A 25,425-nucleotide genomic window follows, 5' to 3' on the forward strand; every position below is an offset into this window, starting at 1 on the left:
TGTTTCAGACTTCTAGCATTTCTTTTTTGTGTATAGTAGTCTAACCAAAGAATGTTTAATTTTAATGACATAACAAGATGTAGGGCTGGATGAACACAGCAGGCCAAGCAGCACCAGAGGAGCAGGAAGGCTGACGTTTCAGGGCAGTCAGGTTTGTGGATTTTGGGAAGGAGATAGAAGCGGGCGGTGCAGGGTTGTGGAACGATGAGGTTGGAGGCTGTGGGTGGGATGTCACCTGAAGTGATGAGGTTGTGGATGATTTGGGAGATGATGGTTTGGTGGTCGGGGGTGGGGTCATGATCAAGGGGGCGGTAGGAGGAGGTGTCAGAGTTGGAATCTGGCCTCGGCGATGCAGAGGTCAGTGCACCATACCACAACTGGGTCTGTAGAGGGAGGGTTAGGCTCACGATTAAAGAAGTAAGCGCACTGGCAGCAGAAAAACTGTTCAATGTTTGAACGTGAGTTGTATTCATCGATGTTTGGGTAGAGGGGGACAAAAGTGAACCCTTTACTGAGGACTGACTGTTCATCCTCAGTAAGGGGAAGTACAGTTTTAATGTAACTTCTCTACTTGTACTCTACGTTAGGATGCTGTTGGTTGTAACCTGTGTATAATATGCTCTATTTTTCTCCTTTTTTGTAGCTGTGTGGATGTCACCACGTTCCTTTATTTCAGTCTATTTGCTCCACTGATGTATGTTACATTTCTGAAGGGTTTCTTTGGGTAAGCTAATAGTATTTTTGAAACTCTAACTCCTAAGTTAGCATCATATAATTTCCAAAGCAAAACGACTTGTTAATACTTAGGGTATGTATTTTGTAAGCCAACAATTGAAAGGGGAAGAAAAGGGATAAGACTTATAGTTACATAGCACCTTTTTCAACCTCTGGACCGGTGTTCTGTCTAAGCTGTGTGTGCACACGCACGCGCACACGCACGCGCACACACAATGCTCCAAGGTTCAGTGCAAAGTGATAGGTTTCGGCCAGTGTCCATCACAGCATTGATGTTTGTTTTGAGAAGTCACTGCTAAGCACAACCATGGGGGCCTGCTGCTGGGTAGAATGCTGCTTAGGATATCCTAAAGCACCTTCCAGCCAATTAAGTATTTTTTTTGAAGCACAGTCACTATTGTAATGTAGGAAGTGAGACAGCCAATTTGCAAAGAACGATAATCCCACCAACTGCAATGCGATCATGATCAAGTGCCCTACTTAATATTTTTAAGGGTTGAGTATTGGTCGGAATGGTTTTTAAAAAAGTGCGGGGAATTTTTTGTTTCATCCAGTTGTTAGATATGTACAGTGCTAGCAAGACTAGAATTTATTGCCCATCCCTTGAGTGGGTGATGGTGAGTTACTTTCTTGAACTGCTGCAGTCCATGTGCTGGAGGTAGACCCAGAATGCCGTTAGGGAGGGAGTTCCAGGATTTTAACTGAGGAACAGTAAAGGGATGATATATTTAAGTCAGGATGGAGAGTGGCTTGTGAAGGATCTTGATGGTGGTGGTGTTTCTATTTATCTGCCCTTGTCCTCTAGGTAATAGAGATTGTAGGTTTGGAAGGTGCTGTGAACGGGTATTGTTGGATTTCGGTGTCCATCTTATTGCTACTTGATGAAAGTTGCTGGAAAAGCTCAGCAGGTCTGGCAGCATCTGAAGGAAGAAAAGAGTTAACATTTCGGGTCTGGTGACCCTTCCTCAGAACACAGACCTCTTCCAGCAACTTTTGTTTTTGTTCCTGATTTACAGCATCCTTGGATCTTTTAGGTTTTTATTGTGACTTGAGATGGCAACTGTGACAGTGCTCACTCTTGGTACTGCATTGGGACCATTGGTCAACAGGGATATACTTTAATATCTGGAGTGAGGATTCAACCCATAACTCTGTATCAACAAAGTAGCTACATGGCTGAGTGAGCTTCCCCAAGAACTGCATTGGTTGAGTCACAAATTGTGTTTCTTTTTCTCTTTCCCCCCAGCCTCATTCTTTCATGCATGAGAAATGTTTGCTCAAGATAATTACACTGCTGTCATGTAAGGAAATTTGGTTTTCCTTTGGTGGTTTCAGCATCTTTTTAACATCTTATCCCTACAGGTCTGAGCCCAAGATTCTCTTCTCTTACAAGTCACAGATTGATGAGCCCGAAGATACCGATGTGCACTTGCCCCAGACCCACTCTGTGGCCAAGAAGGATGCTCTGGAACCTTGCCCCTACTCTAACACACAGATTGACAGCTCAGCTGCTTACCTCGACGATCTGACTGTTGGAAGCATCAACAGTTTTGACAGTGACCGGTGGAAAATTATGAATGCTTGAGAATGAGGTGGTGGTGGATTGGTGGATGTTAGCGATAAACCTGCCCTATCTCTCTTTGTGCTGCCTCATCCAATGTCCTGGGATTTCAGTATTGGAATATTCTGAGATTTTGAACACACTCTCCAACCTGTGGACATCAGAGCTCTGAACCTCACACATTCCCTGTTTTGGTGGGTTTTAAAAATGTTTGTCTTCATACCAGCATACAGAACCACCCCCCACTACCAGAACCAAGCCCTCCAGCATCCTCTTCCCCTGCCTCTGAATCTCAGGGAAGGGGGTGTAAAGCTTCCACACCTTGCTCTGGGCCTCAGTCGTTATGTTACTTTGTCTGTGTCTTTTTTAAACATTGTCTTTCCAAACGTAAAAGCTGGAGGCTAATTTCTTTTCCACATCTTCCCTTTTAAAGTTGTTTTGGGACAAATAGAAAAAGAAACAGGGGGGGAAAAAAACCTACAAGGAAAGTGTAAAGCTGTGGTCTGCCCTGTTTGCATACTATCCATTGCTCCACTGCCTTTTCTCATTGAAGTTGTCTATTTAGGTTGTGCAGAGTTGGGTAGAGGAGAAGAAGCCCGTTTGCCGCAGTATTAGTTAAGATGGTTCCCTTCACTGTGAATGGCTGCTGCTTGGTGATGGTATAATGGTTGGAGAATTTCACAGCCTCAATGTGACCCTGGCTCTGTTAGACTCTCTGACCTTTTAACCACAAGTCAATTCTTGAGGACTCCGGCATCTGGGTGTTGTTTATTGAAGGATAGAGTGTTTAATTAAAAAAAAAATTATTTTTAAAATTATTTTGACCTTTTTTGACTTTTTGTGTACTTTCCATCTGACAACTGTTGTAATCTCTTTATTTTCTTATTGAGTCTGAAAGTTTATTACTAAATGTTTATTTTCAACACGGGGAGGCAATGGCCTCGTGGTGTTATCACTGAACTGTTAATCCAGGGACCCAGATAATGTTCTGGGACCCAAGTTCAAATTCTGCCACGGTAGATGGTGGAATTTGAATTCAATAAATATCTAGAATTAAGAATCTAACGATGAACGTGAGTCCATTGTCGATTGTTGGAAAAGCCCATCTGGTTCACTGTGATGTCCTTTTTAAGGAAGGAAGCTGCCATCCTTACCTGGTCTGGCCTACGTGTGACTCCAGACCCTCAGCAACGTGGTTGACTCTTAACTGGCCTCTGGGCAGTTAGGGGTACTAAATGCTGCCTGGTCAGTGACGCCCTCACCTTGTGAATGAAATAAACAAGGGAAAAAAAAACATTGAGACTTAGAGGCACCAAAGTAGCAGTGGTCGACATTGCTGCCTCACAACGCCAGGGATCCAAGTTCGATACCATCCTCGGGTGACTATCTGTCTGTGTGGAGTTTCCTCCCACAGTCTGAAGGTATGCAGGTTAGGTGGACTTGCCATGGTAAATGCAAGATTACAAGCATAGAGAAGTGGGGGTGGGATGTTCTTCAGAGGGCTGGTGTGGACTTAAGGACCGAATGGTCTGCTTTCACACTGTTGGGATTGAATTTTACTGAAGGACAAATTGTCTGTCTGACGCAGTTTGGAGTGGAGGTCAAAATAAGTGATGAGTGATTGTAATATGATGACATTTTACATGAAGGTTGAAAATTTGTTAAATCCAAAACTAGTCTCAAATGCAGCGAACTATGAGGATATGAGGAGCAAACTGGTATGGTACATGGGAAACTACATTTAAAATAATACACAGGAAATAGATTATCACTTAAATACATACATAGTTTGTGGTAAATGTACATCCCTTTTTAGGTACAAAAACCTGCAGGAAAAGTGATCCAAGAGAAGTTAAACATATTGAAGGAGGCGACTTTTTAAAATTACCAAAAACCACAGTAAACCTGAGTATTGGGAGCATTTTAGAATTCAACAAAGGACAACAAAGAAACTGATAAAGGGAAAATAAAATATGAAGGTAAACAAGGAGGGGGTGGGAGGAAAAAACACAGGCAGTAGAGGTTTATTTTATATGTAAGTTATATCAGTAAAGAAAAATATGTGCCCCTTACAGACAGACAGGGGGAAATTAACCTTGGGAGTAAGTTTTTAGGACCAACCACCTTCAGATGCTGAATCTGTGATCTTCTCTCCATAAGGTGAGGAGTGGGCACATTTGCCAGTGTTTGTGCAGTGTTTAACATGATTAGCAACAAGACAGATGCTGAAGCAGTCCATACCCAAATGCAGCAAGATTTAGACAATGTAAGGCAAGGACCATCTCCAATAAGAGACAGTCTAACCATCACAATGACATTACCATCAGTGAATTCCCCACTATCAACATCCTGGAAGTTACCATTCACCAGGAAGTAAATTGGACTAGTCAGGTAAATACAGTGGCTACAAGAGCAGGTCAGAGGCTAGGAATACTGTCATGAGTAACTAGCCTCTTGCCTCCTCAAAGCTTGTCCACCATCTACAGGGTACAAGTCAGGAGTGTGATAGAATACTCCCTAGTTGCCTAGATGAGTGCCTCCAACAACATTCAAGAAGCTTGACACCATCTAAGACAAAGCAGCCCCTTGATTGGCACACACTCGCGCCTGTTCAGATGCTCAGCAGCAGCAGTGTGTACCACTTATATCATGCATTGCTTGGATAGAGGCTCCTTAGCCAACACTTTCCAAACTCCCAACCACTGATCTAGAAGGACAAGTCAGGGGAAACATGAAGGACACAGAAGAGCTAGTTCCCTTCCAAGCTACTTATCACCCTAACTTGGAAATATATTACTGTTCCTTCACTGTAGCGGGGTCAAACTGTGGAGCTGCCCCTTGCTATGGCATTGTGGGTCTATCTATAGTTGTTGAAGGAGGCAGCTCACCACTACCTTTAGCCAAAATGCTGGCCTAGCCAGTGATGGTCACATCCTATAACTATACGTACATCCAGAAATACGTCAGAAACAAGAATAGGCAACTCTGCCCTGTCAGTTTATAAACCCTTTGACTGTGTTTGCCTTACCCAGATAACATTTGACTGTTCTTGGCCAAGAATCTATGCCTACCTTAAAAATATTCAATGATCCTGCCTGTTGCGGCAGAGAGTTCCAAAGTTTCACTACTGTGAGAAGAAAAAAAAATTGCCCTTGTCTCTGTCATAAGATTGACAACCCTGAAATTTAAACTCTGTCCCCACAGTTCTAGTCCCTCTCACAAGGGGAAAACTTCCTTTCACCGTCCATTCTGTCCAACCCTCTCTGGATGCTACATATCAATCAAGTCACCTCTGAATCTTCTAAACTCCAATGGATATAGACTCAACCTTTCCTCGCTCAGTAACCTCCCATCCCAGGAACTAGTTGAAGTAAACTTATCTGAATTGCTTCAAAAGCATTTACATCTTCCCTTAAGCAAGATCAAAACTGTACAAAATATTCCAGACTTGGCCTCTCCAAAAACTGCAGCAAAACATCTCAACTTTTATATTCCATTTTCCTTGCAGTAAACAAAAACATTCTGTTTGCCTTCCTAATTTCTTGTTGTACCTGTAAACTAATTTAATGCGATTCATGGGCCAGGGCACCCAGATTGTCTGCCTGCCTATCTACACGTGTATTTCGTAACAACGTACAATGAAAAGTATTGTCCACTCTCTGGCACCGACCTAGAACACAACGGGAGTTAAGTGCTCTGTAATGGGTCTGGTGGCCAGTCACGAGTCCCCTTCTCTGTACCACTGCTACTGAAACAAAAGTTGCCACTCTCCAGTGCCATCTCACCTGCTCCAACATCCTCTCCACTTTGAGACCTTTGTGGATTTGCCAGTGCAGTTGCCAGGTACTGCACCAGTCTAAACTCAACTTTGCTGGTGCCATGAGTCTGCTTTGGGACTACTTTGCTAAGGCGCTGCTGCTACTGGGTCTCATACTAGGCCCAAATTTGCCTTTGCTTCTGTGAATCTGTGCTGAATATGGACGCTGCTGGGAAGCCAAACTTGCCTCTGCCGCAGGAGGCATGAGTTGGTGCTAGGACCACCTCTGACGCAGAAGCACTGGGCTTGCTCACTGCTGCCAGTGCAGTTGCTGTGACTGAGCTCTTCAACAAGAGTTAAGTAAAAGAAGGAAAAAAGTGAAAAGCGGATGATCCCCAGGCTGAGGAGCCCAACTCTGCGGCCATCCACACCTCAGATCCCGCTGCACGTCAGACTTCTGCAAAGGTCCTGATTCAAAACATCAACTTTCCTGCTCTTCAGATGCTGCCTGGCCTGCTGTGTTCCTCCAGCTCCACACTGTTGTCTCTGACTCCAGCATCGGCAATTCTTACTATCTCCTATAAAATATATGCTGCTTATCCATTTGAAAATAAGAAATGGGCCCAGCTCAAAACTTATTGAAAGTGAGGAAGCAGTTGTCTGCTGCTGAGAGATTCACAGAATCAACTGGAGAAATCTTTGGGGGGTGGGGCGGGGGAGACTCACAGTCGGTGCTGCTACTGCCAAGCCAAAGGAAAGGACAGTTTTTAGGTTAACCACCAAGCAAGAATGTTGATACAGATGGATTACCAATTTGTAATCGAGTTTTGAGAAGATTTGTAGCTCAGGTTGAGGTTCTGGATGTGAGTTTGCTCGCTGAGCTAGAAGGTTAGTTTTCAGACGTTTCGTCACCATTCCAGGCAACATCAGCAGTGAGCCTCCAACGAGAAAGTGGGACATAACACCAGCGCTTCGTTGGAGGCTCACTGATGATGTTACCTAGAATGGTGACGAAACGTCTGAAAACTAACCTTCCAGCTCAGCGAGCAAACTCACATCCAGAACCAATTGTAATGGTTGGAATTATACCTGGCACAATGGAAGATGGTTGTGGTGATTGGAGGTCAATCATATCTACACGTGGCATCACTGCTGGAGTTCCTCATGGGTAGCATCCTTTGTCCAACCATCTTCAGCTGTTCCATCAACAACTTGTGCTTCATCATAAGGTCAGAGAAATGGATGCACACTGATGATTGCATATGTTTAGTAACATTTGCAGCTCCTCAGATACAGAAGCAGTCCATGTCTATTTGCAGCAAAACCTTGAGGCTTTGGCTCATAAATGGTGAATAATATTGTCTCACACAAATATCAGGCAGTGACCATCTTCAAAAAGAGACAATTTAAACATTTCTACTTCTGTATCAGTGAATCTCTTGATATCAAGTCCATCAGGATTTCCATTGACCAGAAACTTAATTAAATCAGCCATTGGCTACAGAGTAGAAATGACACGTTTCTATCAGACTATTGAGGAAACGCCTTCATTTCACACGATTGGATATTTGAATGAATATGCAATTAATGGATAGAGTTGCTCACTAATCCAAGTATGAAACTTACCAAATTTAGCCATTTCGATGATCAATCTCGTAAAGATTACCAAAACATGCAGGAGACTAATCTTTTAATCTTGTACGCAACAGTGTAGGATGCAAGAAACAGACCTGGGCGGGGGAAAAAAATACCAATTGTACACTTGAGAAAATGTTGCTGATTAGTTGGGCCATTGATGCCATGGAGATACAACATGACCCCAACTGTCAATCTTCGTTTTCAGGCCAAGCAGGTAGACTTTTACGAGTCAAGATAGTTGCCACGAGAAAGTAATAGTTTTATGACCCACTGGGGAAGCATACTGTTTATTGAGGGCTGATATTTCTGGAATTGAATCAAACATTTTAAAAAAATCATTTAAAGTGTACACAGTACCCCAATTTATCAGACATTCAGGTTAATCAAAAGCTTGGGCTAGGTTTGTGTACAAGCCAAGAATTATTAGTTATTACAAGTAATTATACTGCAGCTACAGGTAAGCAAATATAAGCTATTAGCATGCAATGCTAGGAGCCGAAGATTAGAATTTTGAGTTTGCCCCTCCCACATATACCCCACAAATAGGGAAAGTAGATTATTGGCAAAGGTAGAAAAATTTGGAGTGTAAGTTCAGTCGTCTTTGCTTCCAGTTTTGATGTGTTGAGATGATACTTCTTTGGCTGCTGTTGTTATTCAGATATCTTTTTCTGCTTGCTTCCGTAGGTTAATGAGAAGTACAGAATATCACTTTACATCCTTGCTAATATTTTTGTCCTGGGCCTGCTATACTGTTCCAATGAAACTCAATGCCAGCTGGAGGCCTCAGTATGATTTATGACCTCCATTATTCTTATATCCTTTCTCCAATAGAAAACCTACCCGCCCTGGCTCTGTGTATGTTTGCCTTTGCCCTCAAAGTGGATGTAATTTCTCTTATTCACACCTAACGTTTACACCCAATTTCTAACCTTCTTTCTCTGTCATTAAAATTTCCTTTGTCTGTTGTTCTGTGCATCTTCACGATTTGTTATAACTGCTTTTAGTGATGCCCCCATCAACTCCACTAGAAAACACCCTTGGCCTTTGTTCGTTGGGGGGAAGAATCATGTTCAGATGCTGCTCGAGGCGCGATTATGCTTGTGTACAGCAACACCTTGTGGTGGGCAGCGGACATATATCAGTGCCTCATGTGGCAGGTAGGAAAAGGTGTTGCGGCTTCAGCCCAGCATTTATTGCCCATCCCTAATTGCCCAGAGGGCAGTTAAGTGTCAACCACACTGCTGTGGGTCTGGAGTCACATGTAGGTCATAACAGGTAAGGATGGCAGCTTCCCTCCGTAAAAGATGTTAGTGAACCAGATAGATTTTTCTGACAATTGACACCAGTTTCATGGTCATTATTAGACTCCTAATTCCAGATATTCTATCAATTCAAATTCCACCATGGCGGGGTTCGAACCCGGGTTCCCACAGTTTTACTCGGGCGATCCATTAACAGTCCAGTGATAACATCCCTGGACAATTATCTTCTCCAGCAACGCCTCCTGTGGCGGATGCGGGGAGGTACGGCAATGCACACGGCTAAAACTACAACACCCAGAGGGCCGTGCGGTTGCGCATGCGTCCAAGACGGTTTGTTGCTGCGGCCATGCGCAGCGTCCATCAGGACGCGCTATGATTGGTCCAGTATGGCCGCGACGTCAGGCCACGCCTACTGGTCCAATCGCGTGGGAGGTTACTGGAGGGGGCTTTCGGTCTTTAATGTGCGTTTAGGCAGGAGGATCGTATCGGAGAGACCGTGGATGGGGGCCAGCGGTAGCACCAGGCGTGTGTCTTTCGGCAAAGACGATCAGGAACGAGTGACAGTTTTGCAGGGAATGAGGGTGAGTGAGGTTAGGGGGTGATGGATGGGGGTGGGTGATGGGTAATGGGAGGATGGAGGGATGATGGATGGGAAAGGGGTGATGAGGATGAATAGGAATGATATGATGGGAAAGGGATGAGGAGGTTGAGGGATGATGTCTAGGACCGGATGGGAGCGAGGAGGAGGAGGAGTTGATAGATGGGAATTTGGTGATTTTGGAAATTTGGAAAGGGTGTTGGGAAGACTGTGGGATGACTCATGGGAGGGCAGTGGAGAGGATGGATTCATGATGGATGGGGTGGTGTAGTGGAGGGATATTGGACAGGGTTAGTGGGGGAAGGGGAGGGGTGATGGCTGGGAGGAGTTGAGGAGGAGGATGTGATGGATGGTGGCTGGGTGGGGTTAAGGAGAAAGTTGAAAAGAAAGGATGGGGTGGGAGGGGGCGAGAAGGTAGGGATGGTGGTTGTGTGGGTGTGAGATGGAAAGTGGATGATAAATAGGAGTGTGTTGGAAAAGAGGGTGGGATGTAGGATAGAAGGAAGTGAGGGATGATGATTGAGGGGGGAATTGGATGGGAGGGTTTGGGGAGGAGAGAAGGATGATTGATGTTAAGGGGAGTGTAGGATGGATTGGGAGTGTAGCGGGATGATGGATGGGAGGAGGCTGGATGGCGAAGAAGGATGATGGGTTAGTAAGGGGCTGGATAGGATCGAGATCGTGCAGGAAACGATGTGGGGAATGATGAGAGAAGGCAGGTGGGGATGTGTGGGTGGGGGAGGGATTTTGGGGATGTGGGTGAAATAGGGTGTTGAATGGATGCAGTGAGAGATGAGGTGGATATGGGGATGAGGGCGGGTGTATGGGATGAGGGAGAGATGGGAGGCCGTGTGGTTGTGAGAGTGTAGACGTGGTGGAGGCAAAGGGACCATGACAGGTGAATAGCAGGGGGTGGAGGGATGACGGCAAGATGGGAATTGAGAGAGGTGATCATTCATTCACAACCCTACACAGTAGGTAGTGGTACGGGTTTTATTAGATTTGAATCCTATTTGGTACACTTGGAAATTTAACCTAACCCACATTCTTACATGCAATTGTCATTCACCACTCCTCTTCCCCCTAAAAAAAATCTTGCTTCTAACAACAAGGGTGAACATAGGGCTTCTATTCCTCTCTTTTGATTTGATTTTATTTATTGTTGTCACATGTACTGAGATACAGTGAAACGTGTTGTTTTGCAAGCCTTGCTGGTAGATTGTACCATACAAGCTGCATCGGGTCGCAGAACGAAGTGCAGGATACAGTGTTAGAACTGTGGAGAAGGTGCAGAGATAGAGAGAGATCAATCTCAATCGTTCCTCAGATAATTAGTGGTTAGAACCTTCTTCTGTCACCTACTTTGTCATTTGAAATGACTTTGTCATTTTGACCTGTTCTCCTGACTGGTTAATTTTCCTAACACCCTACTATTTAAATGTAGCAAAGTCTCTTTGTCCTTTTTCCACCACCTCCATAGCTTCAGTCTCTTCAATCTGGGCTCCTGATGGCAAATTGGAATCTGATTTTTATGTGGAATTGAAAAGGAAAGTCAAATCTCTTTTTAGTCAATAACCAGCATTAAGTGTTGGGGAAACTAATGAGGTTAAAGATAGATAGGTCCCCTAGACCTGGTGGGATACTTCTATACATCAGTGGAGCTGAGGTGGAGATGATTGAGAGCATCAAGCTCCTCGGAGTGACAATCACCAATAATCTGTCTTGGACTACCCACGCTGATGCAATGGCCAAGAAGACACAAGGATGTCTCTTCTTCCTCAGAAGGCTATGGAAATTCAGCATGTCCATAAGGATGCTTAACAACTTTTACCGATGCACCATAGAAAGCATTCTATCTGGACACATTATGGCTTGGTACAGGAACTGCTCTGCCCAGGATGGTAAGAAACTACAGAAAGTTTTGTGCACAACCCAGACTATCACACAATTCAACCTTCCATCCATTTCTTGTTGCTGTAGAAAAACAGCCAACATCATCAATGACCCCTCCCACCCCAGTTATAATCTCTTCCACCAGGCAGAAGATACAAAAGCTTAAACACACGTACCAGCAGGTTCAAGAACAACTTCTTCTCTGCTGTTATTAGATTTGAGTGGACCTCTCAAATTTCAAATTTAATGTTGATTTTGTATTTTGTGTACCTTCTTTGCAGGTATAACTTTGTATTCCTCATTCTGTTCAATCACACTATCACCTTTGTGTCTTTGTATGCTATAATCTGCGTGTACTGCATGCAAAACAGAAGTTTTCACTGTACTTAGATACATGTGAGACAATGAAAAGTCAAATCAAGTCAAATGTTAAAGGAAGTGAATACAGAGATGGTGGGTGCACTGATAGTAATCATTTGGCAACCAAACAAATTTAAAGGCTTTGTATCTGAATGCACAAAGCATTTGAAATAAAATTAATGAGCTCATGTCAGATCAGTCATAAACCTATTGAATGACAGAGCGGACTCAAGGGCTGAACTGCCTCTACTTAATCCTATTGCTTATGATCAGGAGAGTGAGCATTCCTTGGGTGGGAATATTCACCTGCTGGCTTTATCCTTCTTGGGCAAGGAAGTTGTGGTTTGCTTTTGAAGTGCGTTGGTAGGTTTGCTGCAATGCGACAGGGCTTTCTTTGCTGTCACCAAGACAATATATGGACCCAACAACTAAATGAAAGAAATCAAAAGAACTATGCATGCTGGAAGTCATAAACAAAAACAGAAATTGCTGGGATAAGTCAACGGAGGAATCCCTCTTCTCTCCAACAGCAGGTTATCACCTAAATCCTTGCTGAGGCATCTTCTCCCATCCTCAGAGGAAACCTTTCCTGAAAGCCTGTGTGGCTTTGACTAAACTGTAAAACTACAGGCATGATTTTCAATTCTTGACAACTCCAAGAAAAACACCAGGAACAACAACAACAGACTCAACAACAGACTTCTCTTGATGACATGTCCATCATGGGCCTCCTGCACTGCCACAATGATGCCACCCGAAGGTTGCAGGAACAGCAACTCATATTCCGCCTGGGAACCCTGCAGCCATATGGTATCAATGTGGACTTCACCAGTTTCAAAATCTCCCCTTCCCCTACTGCATCCCTCAACCAGCCCAGTTCATCCCCTCCCCCCACTGCACCACACAACCAGCCCAGCTCTTCCCCTCTACCCACTGCATCCCAAAACCAGTCCAACCTGTCTCTGCCTCCCTAACCGGTTCTTCCTCTCACCCATCCCTTCCTCCCACCCCAAGCCGCACCCCCAGCTACCTACTAACCTCATCCCACCTCCTTGACCTGTCCGTCTTCCCTGGACTGACCTATCCCCTCCCTACCTCCCCACCTACACCCTCTCCACCTATCTTCTTTACTCTCCATCTTCGGTCCGCCTCCCCCTCTCTCCCTATTTATTCCAGTTCCCTCCCCCCATCCCCCTCTCTGATGAAGGGTCTAGGCCCGAAACGTCAGCTTTTGTGCTCCTGAGATGCTGCTTGGCCTGCTGTGTTCATCCAGCCTCACATTTTATTATCTTGGAATCTCCAGCATCTGCAGTTCCCATTATCTCAGACTCTAAATGGCATTTGCCAACCTGACCAAGGCTTTTGCTTCAGTCAGTTGAGAAGTGGTATGGAAGATCCTTCCAAAAGCTGGCTTTCTAGTGAAATGCATTAACATCCTCCATCTCCTCCATGACATGATGTTGACAATGGTCGTCACTGATGATAATATGACAGATTCATTTGAGGTCAAATCAGGGGTGCATCATTGCACCCTACCCTTTGCTCCACCTTCATTGCCACCCATATGGATACTGTGTTCGGATGGATAGAAGATTGGTTAACTAACAGAAAGCAAAGAGTGGGGATTAACGGTATTTTTCTGTTTGGCAATCAGCCGCTTTTGATGTGCCCTAGGGATCAGTGTTGGAACTGCAATTGTTTACGATTTACACAAATGATTTATAGAACATAGAACTATCTGCGCCCTCGATATGGCACCGACCTGTGAACTAATCTAAGCCCATCCCCCTACACTATCCCATCATCATCCGTGTGCTTATCCAAAGACTGTTTAAATGCCCCTTATGTGGCTGAGTTAACTACATTGGCAGGCAGGGCATTCCATGCCCTTACCACTCTCCGAGTAAAGAACCTGCCTCTGACATCTGTCTTAAATCTATCACCCCTCAATTTGCAGCTATGCCCCCTTGTACAAGCCGACGTCGTCATCCTTGGAAAAAGATTTCACTGTCCACCCTATCTAATCCTCTGATCATCTTGTATGTCTCTATTAAATGCCCTCTTAGCCTCCTTCTCTCCAATGAGAACAGACCCAAGTCCCTTAGCCTGTCTTCATAAGGCCTTCGCTCCGGACCAGGCAACATCCAGGTAAATCTCCTCTGCACCTTTTCTAATGCTTCCACATCCTTCCTGTAATGGGACGACTGGAACTGTACCCAGTATTCCAAGTGAGGCCGCACTAGCGTTTTATACAGTCGCAGCATGACATCACAGCTCCGGAATTCAGTCCCTCTACCAATAAAACCTAATACCCCGTAAGCCTTCTTAACAGCACTATCAACCTGGGTGGCAACTTTGAGGGATCTAGGTACATGGGCACCAAGATCCCTCTGCACATCCACACTGCCGAGAATCTTTCCATTGACCCAGTATTCTGCCTTCCTATTATTCTTCCCAAAGTGAATAACCTCACATTTATCCGCATTGAACTCCATTTGCCACCTTTCAGCCCAAGTCTTCCTGCAACCTGCAACATTCTTCCACACGGTCCACACTCCACCAACTTTAGTGTCATCTGCAAACTTACTAACCCATCCACCCATGCCTGCGTCCAAGTCATTTATAAAAATGACAAACCACAGTCGTCCCAGAACAGATCCTTGAGGCACATCACTAGTGACCTGACTCCAGGCTGAATATTGTCCATCAACTACCACTCGTTGCCTTCTTACAGAAAGCCAGTTTCTAATCCAAACTGCTAAATCTCCCTCAATCCTGTGCCTCTGTATTTTCTCCAATAGCCTGCCATGTAGAAACTTGTCAAAGGCTTTACTGAAGTCCATGTACACCACGTCACCTGCCCTACCTTCATCCACATGCTTGATCACCTTCCCAAAAAACTCAGTGAGGTTTGTGAGACGTGACCTGCCATTGACGAATCCATGCTGACTATCTCCAATCAAATTGTTGTTTGCTAGATGATTATAAATCTTATCTCTTATAATCCTTTCCAAAACTTATCCTACAACAGACGTAAGGCTCACTGGTCTATAATTACCTGGGTCATCTCTACTGCCCTTCTTGAACAAGGGCACAACATTTGCAATCCTCCAGTCCTCTGGTACTAAACCTGTAGACAATGAGGACTCAAAGACCAAGGCCAAAGGCTCTGCAACCTCCTCCGTAGCTTCCCAGAGAATGTGCGGAAAAATCCCATCCAGCCCAGGTGATTTATCTACCATCACACCTTCTCGAATTGATAACACCTCAATCCTTTCAATTCTAGAAGCCCATAACTCAGTCTTCTCCTCTACAATATTCTTCTTTTCCTGAGTGAAAACAGATGAGAGATATTCATTTAGGACTTCTCCGATCTTCACAGGGTCCACACACAACTTCCCACTTCTGTCTTTGACTGGCCCTGTTCCTACCCTAGTCATTCTCTTATTCCTCACATACCGCTCGAAAGCATTAGGGTTCTCCTTTATTCTACCTGCTAATGTCTGCTCATGCCCCCTCCTTGCTCTTCTTAACTCTCTCTTTAAATCCTTCCTAGTTAATCTGTAACTCTCCATAGCCTCATCTGAACCATCTTGTCTCAACGTCACATAAGCCTCCCTTTTCTGCTTAACAAGAGATACAATTTCTTTAGTAAACCACGGTTCCCTTACCTTATCACTTCCTCCCTGTCTGACAGGGACACACCTATCAAGGACACGCAATATCTATTCCTTAAACCAGCTCCACATTTTGAATGTCCCCATCCCCTGCATTTTGCTGCCCCATTCTATGCCTCCTAAGTCTTGCCTAATCGTATTATAATCTATAACTCTTGCCCTGAGACGTGTTCCTATCTTTTTCCTTCGCTAAACTAAACGTAACCAAATTATGGTCACTGTCTTCAAAGTGTTCACCTACCACTAAGTCAAACGCCTAACCTGGTTCATTACCAAGTACCAAATCCAGCGTGGCTTCCCCTCTTGTCGGCCCCTTGACATACTGTGTCAGGAAACCCTCCTGCACACTGGACAAAAACTGACCCATCCAATGTTCTAGAGTTATAGCAATTCCAGTCAATGTTGGGGAAGTTAAAGTCTCCCATAATGACCACCCTGTTCCTTTCACTCCTGCTCAGAATTGTTTTGCCAATCCTCTCCTCCACATCCCTGGAACTTTGCGGAGGTCTATAAAAAACTTGCAGCAGTGTTACCTCTCCTCTCCTGTTTCTGACCTCCGCCCATACCACCTCAGTAGACGAGTCCTCGTCAAAAGCTCTTTCAGCCACCGTTATACTGTCCTTGACTAACAAAGCCACACCTCCCCCTCTTTTATCATCTTTCCTGATCTTAATGAAAGATCTAAACCCTGGAACCTGCAACATCCATTCCTGACCCTGCTCTATCCATGTCTCTGAAATGGCCACAACATCGAAGTCCTAGGTACCTATCCATGCTGAGTTGGAGTCCAAATGTGGTGTGTCAAAGTTTGCAGATGGCACTAAGGTGAGTGGTAGAACAAAGTTTGCAGGGTGCACTGAAAGTCTGCAGAGGGATGTAGATAGGTTAAGTAAGTTGGCAAGGGTCTGGCAGTTGGAGATCAATGCTGGTAAATGTGAGGTCATCCATTTGGAGGGGGGGTAACAGCAAAATCGATTATTATTTAAATGGTGAAAAATTGCAACCTGCTGCTGTGCAGAGGAGCCTGGTTGTCCTTGTGCATGAATCACAGAAGTTGGTTTGCCAGTGCAGCAGGTAATTAAGAAGGCAAATAGAATATTGTCCTACATTACTGAGAAATGAGTTTGAAAATAGGAAGGTTATTGCTGTAGCTGTATAGGCTGCAGGGGAATACACCTGGAGTACTGTGTACAGTTTTAATCTCCTTACTTGAGAAAGGATGCACTGGCAGTGGGGGGGTGGGGGGTGCGGTGTGTGTGTGCAGAGGAGGGCCACTCAGCTGATTCTAGAGTTGAGAGGGTTGGCTTATGAGGAAGAATGAGTAGACTGGGACTATACTCATTTTAATTGAGAAGAATGAGGGGTAGATCTTATAGAAACATATAAAATTATAAAGGGGATAGATAAGATAGGAGCAGGGAGGTTGTTTCCACTGTCAGATGAAACTAGAACGAGGGGGGCATACCCTTGAAATAAGGGGGAGCAGATTTACGATTGTGAATCTGTGGAATTCCCTGCCCAGTGAGGGTTACCTCTTTGAATGTCTTTAAGGCCAAGATAGACTTTTGAACAGTAAAGGAATTGAGGGTTAGGGTGAGCAGGCAGGTAAATTGAGCTGAATCTATGAAAAGATCAGCCATGATCTTATTGAATGGTGATGGAGGCTTGATGGGCCAGATGGCTTACTCCTGCTCCTATTTCTTACATTCTTCATCTTGTCGAGAGCAGGCTTCCCAGTGGTGTGGACATTACCCACAGACTGGATGGAAGACTTTTCAACCTCAACCTGTTGAAATCCAAAGAAAAAATGACATTGACCTTGCTTGTGGAACTTCAGTATGCGGGCGATAATATCATCTCTGCTCTCTTGAAGAGAACCTTCAAGCATCGCTTAATGCCTTTGCGGAAACTAAACTGAAGAATTGGTCTCAGCTTCACCTTCTGAAGACGGAAATCCTTTACCAACCCGTCCCAAGTCTAGTTCTGTTCCATGCCTCCATTAAGACCAGCGGAGGAGCCCTCACTAACATGGAACATTTTTCTTGACCTGGGGAGCTGCCTCTCTTCTAAGGTTGACATTGATGTGGAGATTCAGCATTGCCTTCAAACTATAAGCGCTGCCTTCGGATGTCCAAGGATGAGAATCTTCAAAGATTATGACAACCATGCCTATGCCAGAGTCATTGTGAATAAGGCAGTCATCCTTCCAACTCTCCTGTATGGCTCTGAAACTTGGACTACATATAGACACCACCTCAAGACCCTTGAGACGTACTATTGATATTGCCTGAGATGGATTCTCCACATTAGCTGGGAGACTGAGCGTACTATCGTCAGTGCTGGCAGTGTTAGCTGCTTCAAGGACAATGAGGCCACAACCATTCAAAACCAACACCGCTGGACCAGCCGCATGCTTAAGATGCCTGAGTTCAGACTGCCAAAGCAAATCTTCACCAGCTCAACGAAGGTACTCGAATGAGAGGAGGATAAAGGAAGTGTTTCAAACACTCCCTGAAGGCTTCCCTCTAGAAATGCAACATGGATGTCAATGCATGGGAGACCTTCGTTCAGAAGAAATTGATTTGGAGGGAACTCCTGTATGAAGAGACACAATTCTTTGAGAATGCCTGTCAGCAGAGGGAGATGTCAGAGGTAGGTTCTTTAGACAGAGAGTGGTGGGCATGTGGAATGTTCTGCTGGCACTGGCAGTGGAGTCAGATACATTAGAGACTTCTAAGTGACTCTTGAATAGGCACATGAAGGATAGTAAAGTGTAGGGCATGCAGGGTAGTTTGATCTCATAGGTCAACATAACATCATGGGCTGAAGGGCCTGTGATGTGCTGTACTATTCTATGTTCTAGCAAGAGGAAGTATGGATATGGAACGAGAGAAAAGCATGCCAGTGATCTCTAGGCGAAAGACTAATTTCTCCTCCTGCAAACACCTGTCAAATGTGCGTTCACAGTTGCAGCTGTAGGATTGGGCTCACCACATACACAATCCACAGATCCCATGACCAGTGAAATGGAATATTCTAGGTGAACAATCACACTCTTTAGTGAGTGATTGCCAGTGATGACGATGACAGTGCATTGTGTAGATAGCACACTCTGCAGCCAGTGTGTGTCGATGGTGGAATGGGATGTTCATTTGAATATTGCGTCTGTTGAAGGGAATATCTGGTATAATGCTCACTTATTTGCAAATGCCTTGGCACCTAAGGAAACATATGTCATAGTTTTAAAAGGTAAACCATCCTTCTCCTTTGTAGACCCAAACAGCTCATTGATGTGCGATATCTTGTGACCTTGCTGAATATGAAAACTCTTGGGAGATGTTCTCTGATTGTATTGAATTAACATTGTAGGTCGAATGAGCAATGAGTTGAATATCAAATGTGATGGAGTTTTAGAATAATGAATGAGAAATTCAATTAAAAGAACACATACTTTCACAATCACTCTCATCTCAACATCCTATGTAAGGTTAATATTATTTAAAGCTCATTGGTTTTGACAGTTGACTGGAAAGTTTACACTCGCTTGCTAGCAGTGAAAATTGGATTGATTTGTGCAGAGGTGTATTTTGAAATCTCAAGGTGAAATCTGTGAAACTTAGAGGCATATGAATAAATGTCATTGTCTGCAGACTGTGTCTGTCACTGTTCTTAATTCTCTTCTCTCCTCTTTTCTCCTTGTTGTTGTTCCATCATGAGCACGCTGACTTTGTGAAGCTCTTCTCTCTTCTTTCTCTTCTCTCCTCTTTTCTCCTTGTTGTTGTTCCATCATGAGCACGCTGACTTTGTGAAGCTCTCTTTCTGTGGTGTTTGCTGTCAGGTTCACGTGGACATCATTTTTGACCGAAACACAGCTCATGTCTCTAACCAAATGAATTGGAACCCTGGATAGCGACCAAGAAGGACAGCGTATTTATTACTTTAAAAAACAAAAGAATTGCAGATGCTGTAAATCAAACAAAAACAGAAAGTGATGCAAAAGCTCAGCAGGTCTGGCAGCTTCTGTGAAGAGAAATCAAAGTTAACGTTTCGGGTTCAGACCCAAAACGTTAACTCTGATTTCTCTTCACAGATGCTGCCAGACCTGCTGAGCTTGTCCAGCGACTCATTTTTTTTTGTGATCTTTAGTTTTTCTTTTCCTTTATCCAGAAGTCGCCCCATTACAGGAAGGATGTGGAAGCATTGGAAAAGGTGCAGAGGAGATTTACCAGGATGTTGCCTGGTCTGGAGCGCAGGCCCTATGAAGAAAGGCTCAGGGACTTGGATCTGTTCTCATTGGAGAGAAGGAGGCTAAGAGGGGATTTAATAGAGATATAGAAGATGATCAGAGGATTAGATAGGGTGGACAGAGAGAGTCTTTTTCCAAGGATGATGACTTCAGCTTCAAAGGGGCATAGCTACAAATTGAGGGGTGATAGATTTAAGACAGATGTCAGAGGCAGGTTCTTTACTCGGAGAGTGGTAAGGGCATGGAATGCCCTGCCTGCCAATGTAGTTAACTCAGCCACATTAGGGGCATTTAAACAGTCCTTGGATAAGCATATGGATAATGATGGGATAGTGTAGGGGGATGGGCTTTGATTAGTTCACAGGTCAGTGCAACATCAAGGGCCGAAGGGCCTGTTCTGCGCTGTATTGTTCTATGTTCTAAGTGCTGTTACACACAACTGAACGTTTGTTTTCCCATCACCAAATCACCTCTGGATTTCCTTTCCTCTATTAACCACCACGAGTAACTCATCCTTTTTTTTTCCCAGTTGATTAATTTACCTATAAAGCCTGTTCAGGGAAATTCTCACTGACAAATGTGAGGAGGAGGCAGGGAGCTAAATCACAATGAAGGGGATGCAAAGCAGTCTACCCACTCTGTCTAAATGCATCAAGAGTATTGGTGGATACCACATGCTCCCTGCCCCAGGACACTCGGTCACAAACAGAGCATGAGTAGACAGCTATGACCCCCTGCACTGCCTGCTGCTTAGACAGGCAAATGACCAACTTGGCCAGGCCCATGATGCAGTCCTCTGGTTTGCCCAAACCCCTGTGCACCAGATGCCCAAAGATCAGGAACATGGATCGAAAATGCTTTGTTATAAACCAAGAGAAAATTGCACCACCTGCTTTCTGCTGAGCTCTCCCACATCTCCCAATCTTTTTGGTGAACCATGGATATTCAAGATGAGAAGAAAGAAATTTCATAACCTCGAGTAACTAGAACATAGAACAGTACAGCACGGAACAGGCCCTTCAGCCCACGATGTTGTGCTGACCATTGATCCTCATGTATGCACCCTCAAATTTCTGTGACCATATGCATGTCCAGCAGTCTCTTAAATGACCCCAATGACCTTGCTTCCACAACTGCTGCTGGCAACCCATTCCATGCTCTCACAACTCTGTGTAAAGAACCCGCCTCTGACATCCCCTCTATACTTTCCTCCAACCAGCTTAAAACTATGACCCCTCGTGTTAGCCATTTCTGCCCTGTGAAATAGTCTCTTGCTATCAACTCTATCTATGCCTCTCATTATCTTGTATACCTCAATTAGGCCCCCTCTCCTCCTCCTTTTCTCCAATGAAAAAAGTCCGAGCTCAGTCAACCTCTCTTCATAAGATAAGCCCTCCAGTCCAGGCAGCATCCTGGTAAACCTCCTCTGAACCCTCTCCAAAGCATCCACGTCTTTCCGATAATAGGGCGACCAGAACTGGACGCAGTATTCCAAGTGCGGTCTAACCAAAGTTTTATAGAGCCAAAACACCATATGTTTTCTGAACAACCCTGTCCACTTGGGTGGCCATTTTAAGGGATCTATGTATCTGCACACCAAGATCCCTCTGTTCGTCCACACTGCCAAGAATCCTATCCTTAATCCTGTACTCAGCTTTCAAATTCGACCTTCCAAAATGCATCACCTCGCATTTATCCAGGTTGAACTCCATCTGCCATCTCTCAGCCCATCTCTGCATCCTGTCAATGTCCCGCTGCAGCCTACAACAGCCCTCTATACTGTCAACAACACCTCCAACCTTTGTGTCGTCTGCAAACTTGCTGACCCCTCCTTCAATCCCCTCATCCAAGTCATTAATAAAAATTACAAACAGTAGAGGCCCAAGGACAGAGCCCTGTGGAACACCACTCGCCACTGACTTCCAGGCAGAATATTTTCCTTCTACTACCACTCGCTGCCTTCTGTTGGCCAGCCAATTCTGTATCCAGACAGCTAAGTTCCCGAATATCCCATTCCTCCTGACCTTCTGAATGAGCCTACCATGGGCAACCTTATCAAATGCCTTACTGAAGTCCATATACACCACATTCACAGCTCGACCCTCATCCACTTTTCTAGTCACATCCTCAAAGAACTCGATAAGGTTTGTGAGGCATGACCTGCCCCTCACAAAGCCGTGTTGACCGCATTTGATCAAGCCATGCTCTTCCAGATGGTCATAAATCCTATCCCTCAGAATCCTTTCAAACACCTTGCAGACGACAGACGTGAGACTTACCGGTCTATAATTGCCGGGGATTTCCCTATTTCCTTTCTTGAAGAGAGGAATTACATTTGCCTCTCTCCAGTCCTCAGGTACGACTCCAGTGGAGAGCGAGGATGCAAAGATCTTCGCAAGTGGCGAAGCAATTGCATTTCTCGCTTCCCAAAGCAGCCGAGGACAAATCTGGTCCGGGCCTGGCAACTTGTCAATCTTAATGTTTGACAAAATTTTCAGCACATCAGCTTCGTCTATCTCTATCCATTCCAGCATGCACACCTGCTCTTCAAAGGTAACTGTAAACATTGGAGTCCTTTTTGAAGTGTTGTTGCAGTTGTGGTGCAGGAAACACAGCCAATTTGCACACAACAAGATTCCACAAATAATGATGGGCTGAAAAGCCTTTCCTCTGTGCCGCAGACCTCTATGACTCTGAGATGATAAATGATAATCTGTTGGTTGAACGATAAATGTTAACTTGGGCACACTGGTGCACACCAGAACCAATATTTATGTGGTTTGCAGAGGTAGTAGATCAGACCTGGGATTGGAAACTGGGCTACCTCTATGATCTGTTCTGAAAACAAAAAAATGTTGGCAATCACAGCAGGTCAGGCAGCATCCACGAGTGGAGCGCAAGCTAACCTCAATAGTCTAGATGACTTGAGATTGGTTGGCTCACCGAGCTGGTTTGTTGTTCTGCAGATGTTTCCTTACCGTGCTTGGGTAACATCCTGACTGCAGCCTCTGATGAGGCGTCGGTGTGTTTTCCCGCCTGGTTTTTAAACTCTGGGGTCCGTTGCAGCAGAGAGGAGGAGGAGAAGAACAAACAACTCCCGTTCCTGGATGTCATGGTAGAACGCAAGACGAATGGGGAACTGCAAACAAAAGTACACCGAAAAGCCCCGAACACAGACCAGGCATTTAACTTCAATAGCAACCATTCCAGCGCACACAAATGAAGCTGCATGCGAACACTATTTAGAAGGGCAACAACACACTACAGAAGCATGCCAAGAGGAGGAGGAATACCTCTTCCAAGTGTTCAAGGGTAATGGTTATCCAAAGAACTGGGTCAGGAGATGCTTACAGGAACAGTATCAGAAAGATTCTACATGCCCCGACACACTCATCACACTGCTCTACATCAGGAACATGTCAGAACTCACCACAAGACTTCTACGACCGCTGGGCATCAGAGTGGCACACAAGCCCACATCAACCCTACGACAAGTGCTCACCCAAACTAAAGACCCACCCCTGCCATGTACAGGACCAACGTCCTCTACAAGATCCCCTGCAGAGACTTTGAGAAACATTACATCGGACAAACAGGAAGGAAACTAACAACAAGAGTAGATGAGCACCAACTGGCTACAAAAAGACTCAACCAATACTCACTCATCTCAATCCACATGGACAAGGAGAACCACGACTTCGACAACACCAAGATCCTGGGACAGGCTAGGCAGAGACCAGCACGAGAATTCCTGGAAGCATGGCACTCCATGAAGCAGGCTATTAATAAACACATTGAATTCGACCCCACTACGGAGGAAACCTGGAAGTGTGGCAACCCGTGGCAACAGACCCCAGGGTTTAAAAACCAGTCAGGAGAACACACCAACACTTCATCAGAGGCTGGAGTGAGGATGTTACCGAGCAGGGTAATAAAACATCTGCGGGACAACAAACCAGCTCGTGAGCCAACCAATCTCAACACCCACAACCCGAGTTACAGATCTACTCCAATACCTTAGAGTCTAGATGACTCTTCATCAGAGCTGAAGTGAAGTGTGGAGGAGGCAGTGTTTATGCTATAGTCAGGTGGGGGGTGTTGGAGTGCCAGGGGAGAAAGGCTGCTGATAGTGCAGATTAAGTGGTTGCAATGTGAGAATGGCAGAACAATGGTGTGTCTAACTGGCAAACTGGAAAGAATGTATAGTCGCTCTGGGGTAGGATTTGGTTAGAGAGTACATGGTGACAATGAATGCAACACGTAAAACTGAAAGAAAGGAAGAAATGAGAGTGTTGTCACAATCTGAAAGTGTTGAACTCAACATTCGGTCCAGGAGGTTGTAAAATGCCTCGGCTGAAGGTGAAACATTGTTCCTCCAATTTGCGCTGTGATTCATTGGAGCATCGCAGCATGCTGAGGACAGGCAAGTGAGCATGTGAGCAGGATGTTGTGCTAAAATGATCAGCTGACCGAAGGTCAGGGTCATGCTTATGTCAGGACTGCAGAAGTTCTGCAAAGTGGTCAACCAATCTAGTGTTTAGTTTCTCTAATATAGTGTAGGCCACATGAAGCACAATGAATGCAGCACACCAGATTGGAGGAGGTACAGGTGAAATGCTGCTTCATCTGGAAAGACTGGTTCGGCCCTTGCGTGTTGAGCAGGGAGGAGGTGAAGAAACAAAAACAGAATTTGCTGGAAGTGCTCAGCAGGTCTGGTAGCTCCTGTGAAGAAAACATCAGAGTTAATGTTTCGGGTCCAGTGATCCTTCCTCAGAAATGAAACCAGACCCGACCAGGCCCAAAATGTTTAGATGATTTTTTTCTTCACAGATGCTGCCAGACCTGCTGAGCTTTTCCAGCAATTTCTGTTTTTCTTCCTGATTTACAGCATCCGCTGTTCTTTTGGTTTTACTGAGGACATGAAGAGGCAGGTGTTGCACCTTCAGGTTGTGAACTCACTTCTATTTCTTCCCCTCTCTGATGAAGGGTCTAGGCCCAAAACGGCAACTTTTGTGCTCCTGAGATGCTGCTTGGCCTGCTGTGTTCATCCAGCTTCACACTTGTTGTTATCCTCCATTTCTTCCCTTCTAGCTTTCCTTGATGCATTCTCTGTTCTCTATCACAATGTCCTCTCTCCCTTCCCCCCCATTCTAGTGGGACTATCTGTTCTTCCCAGTTTGCAACTTACACCCACCATTTTTCCGCTATTCTCACATTCCAATTAATATACAGTGTCAGCAGCCTTTCTCCCCCTAGCAGTCCACTGCTGTCACTATTCCATAAATGCTGTCCCCCCAACACTGTACGTCAACTCTGATGAAGAGTTATCCAGATTTGAAACATTAGCTTGCTCTCTATCCATGGATACTGCCTGAACTGTTATGATTTCCAGCATCTGCAGTAGTTTGCTCCTATCCAATGTTTTGTCCATTGTGTACTGAACTAGCATTTGTACTCATGGTCTAGGCTGACATATAAAGAAAGGATACTTTGGTGACATTCCCAATGGGTTGCTGATGCGTACGCTATTGCTGCTCTGTGTTAGCGAAGTACTGCTGACACTGCCAGAAATGCCATCTTGCAAGTGCAGTGTTCAGGGGAGGCCTGATCTGAAAGTTCTGATGTTTCTGCTCAATGGCACCTTGTGAAAATGAACAGTGAATTATTCCTGCCTGACACTTCCTTAACCACCGTCATC

At 44.9% G+C, this 25,425-nt stretch overlaps 2 protein-coding genes across 6 annotated transcripts in view; both read left to right on the top strand.

The window, feature by feature from the left end:
- The window catches only part of tpra1 (transmembrane protein, adipocyte asscociated 1), a 104,403-nt gene extending 101,289 nt beyond the window's left edge, over window positions 1-3,114 (top strand). For all 4 annotated transcript variants that reach the window (XM_059649730.1, XM_048548110.2, XM_048548109.2 and 1 more), the window contains 2 exons: window positions 644-724; window positions 2,098-3,114. In XM_059649730.1, coding sequence (XP_059505713.1) covers window positions 644-724; window positions 2,098-2,320 — 304 coding nt within the window. In that variant the 3' untranslated portion in view covers window positions 2,321-3,114. The remainder of the gene's footprint in view (window positions 1-643; window positions 725-2,097) is intronic.
- A 6,249-nt stretch (window positions 3,115-9,363) lies between these two features.
- The window catches only part of LOC125460468 (MICOS complex subunit mic25-a-like), a 470,470-nt gene continuing 454,408 nt past the window's right edge, over window positions 9,364-25,425 (top strand). For both annotated transcript variants that reach the window (XM_048547985.2, XM_059649634.1), the window contains exon 1: window positions 9,364-9,534. In XM_048547985.2, the coding sequence (XP_048403942.2) occupies window positions 9,454-9,534 (81 nt within the window). In that variant the 5' untranslated portion in view covers window positions 9,364-9,453. The remainder of the gene's footprint in view (window positions 9,535-25,425) is intronic.

Source organism: Stegostoma tigrinum, chromosome 11 (assembly GCF_030684315.1).
Source record: "Stegostoma tigrinum isolate sSteTig4 chromosome 11, sSteTig4.hap1, whole genome shotgun sequence".
NCBI classification, from domain to species: Eukaryota; Metazoa; Chordata; class Chondrichthyes; order Orectolobiformes; family Stegostomatidae; genus Stegostoma; species Stegostoma tigrinum.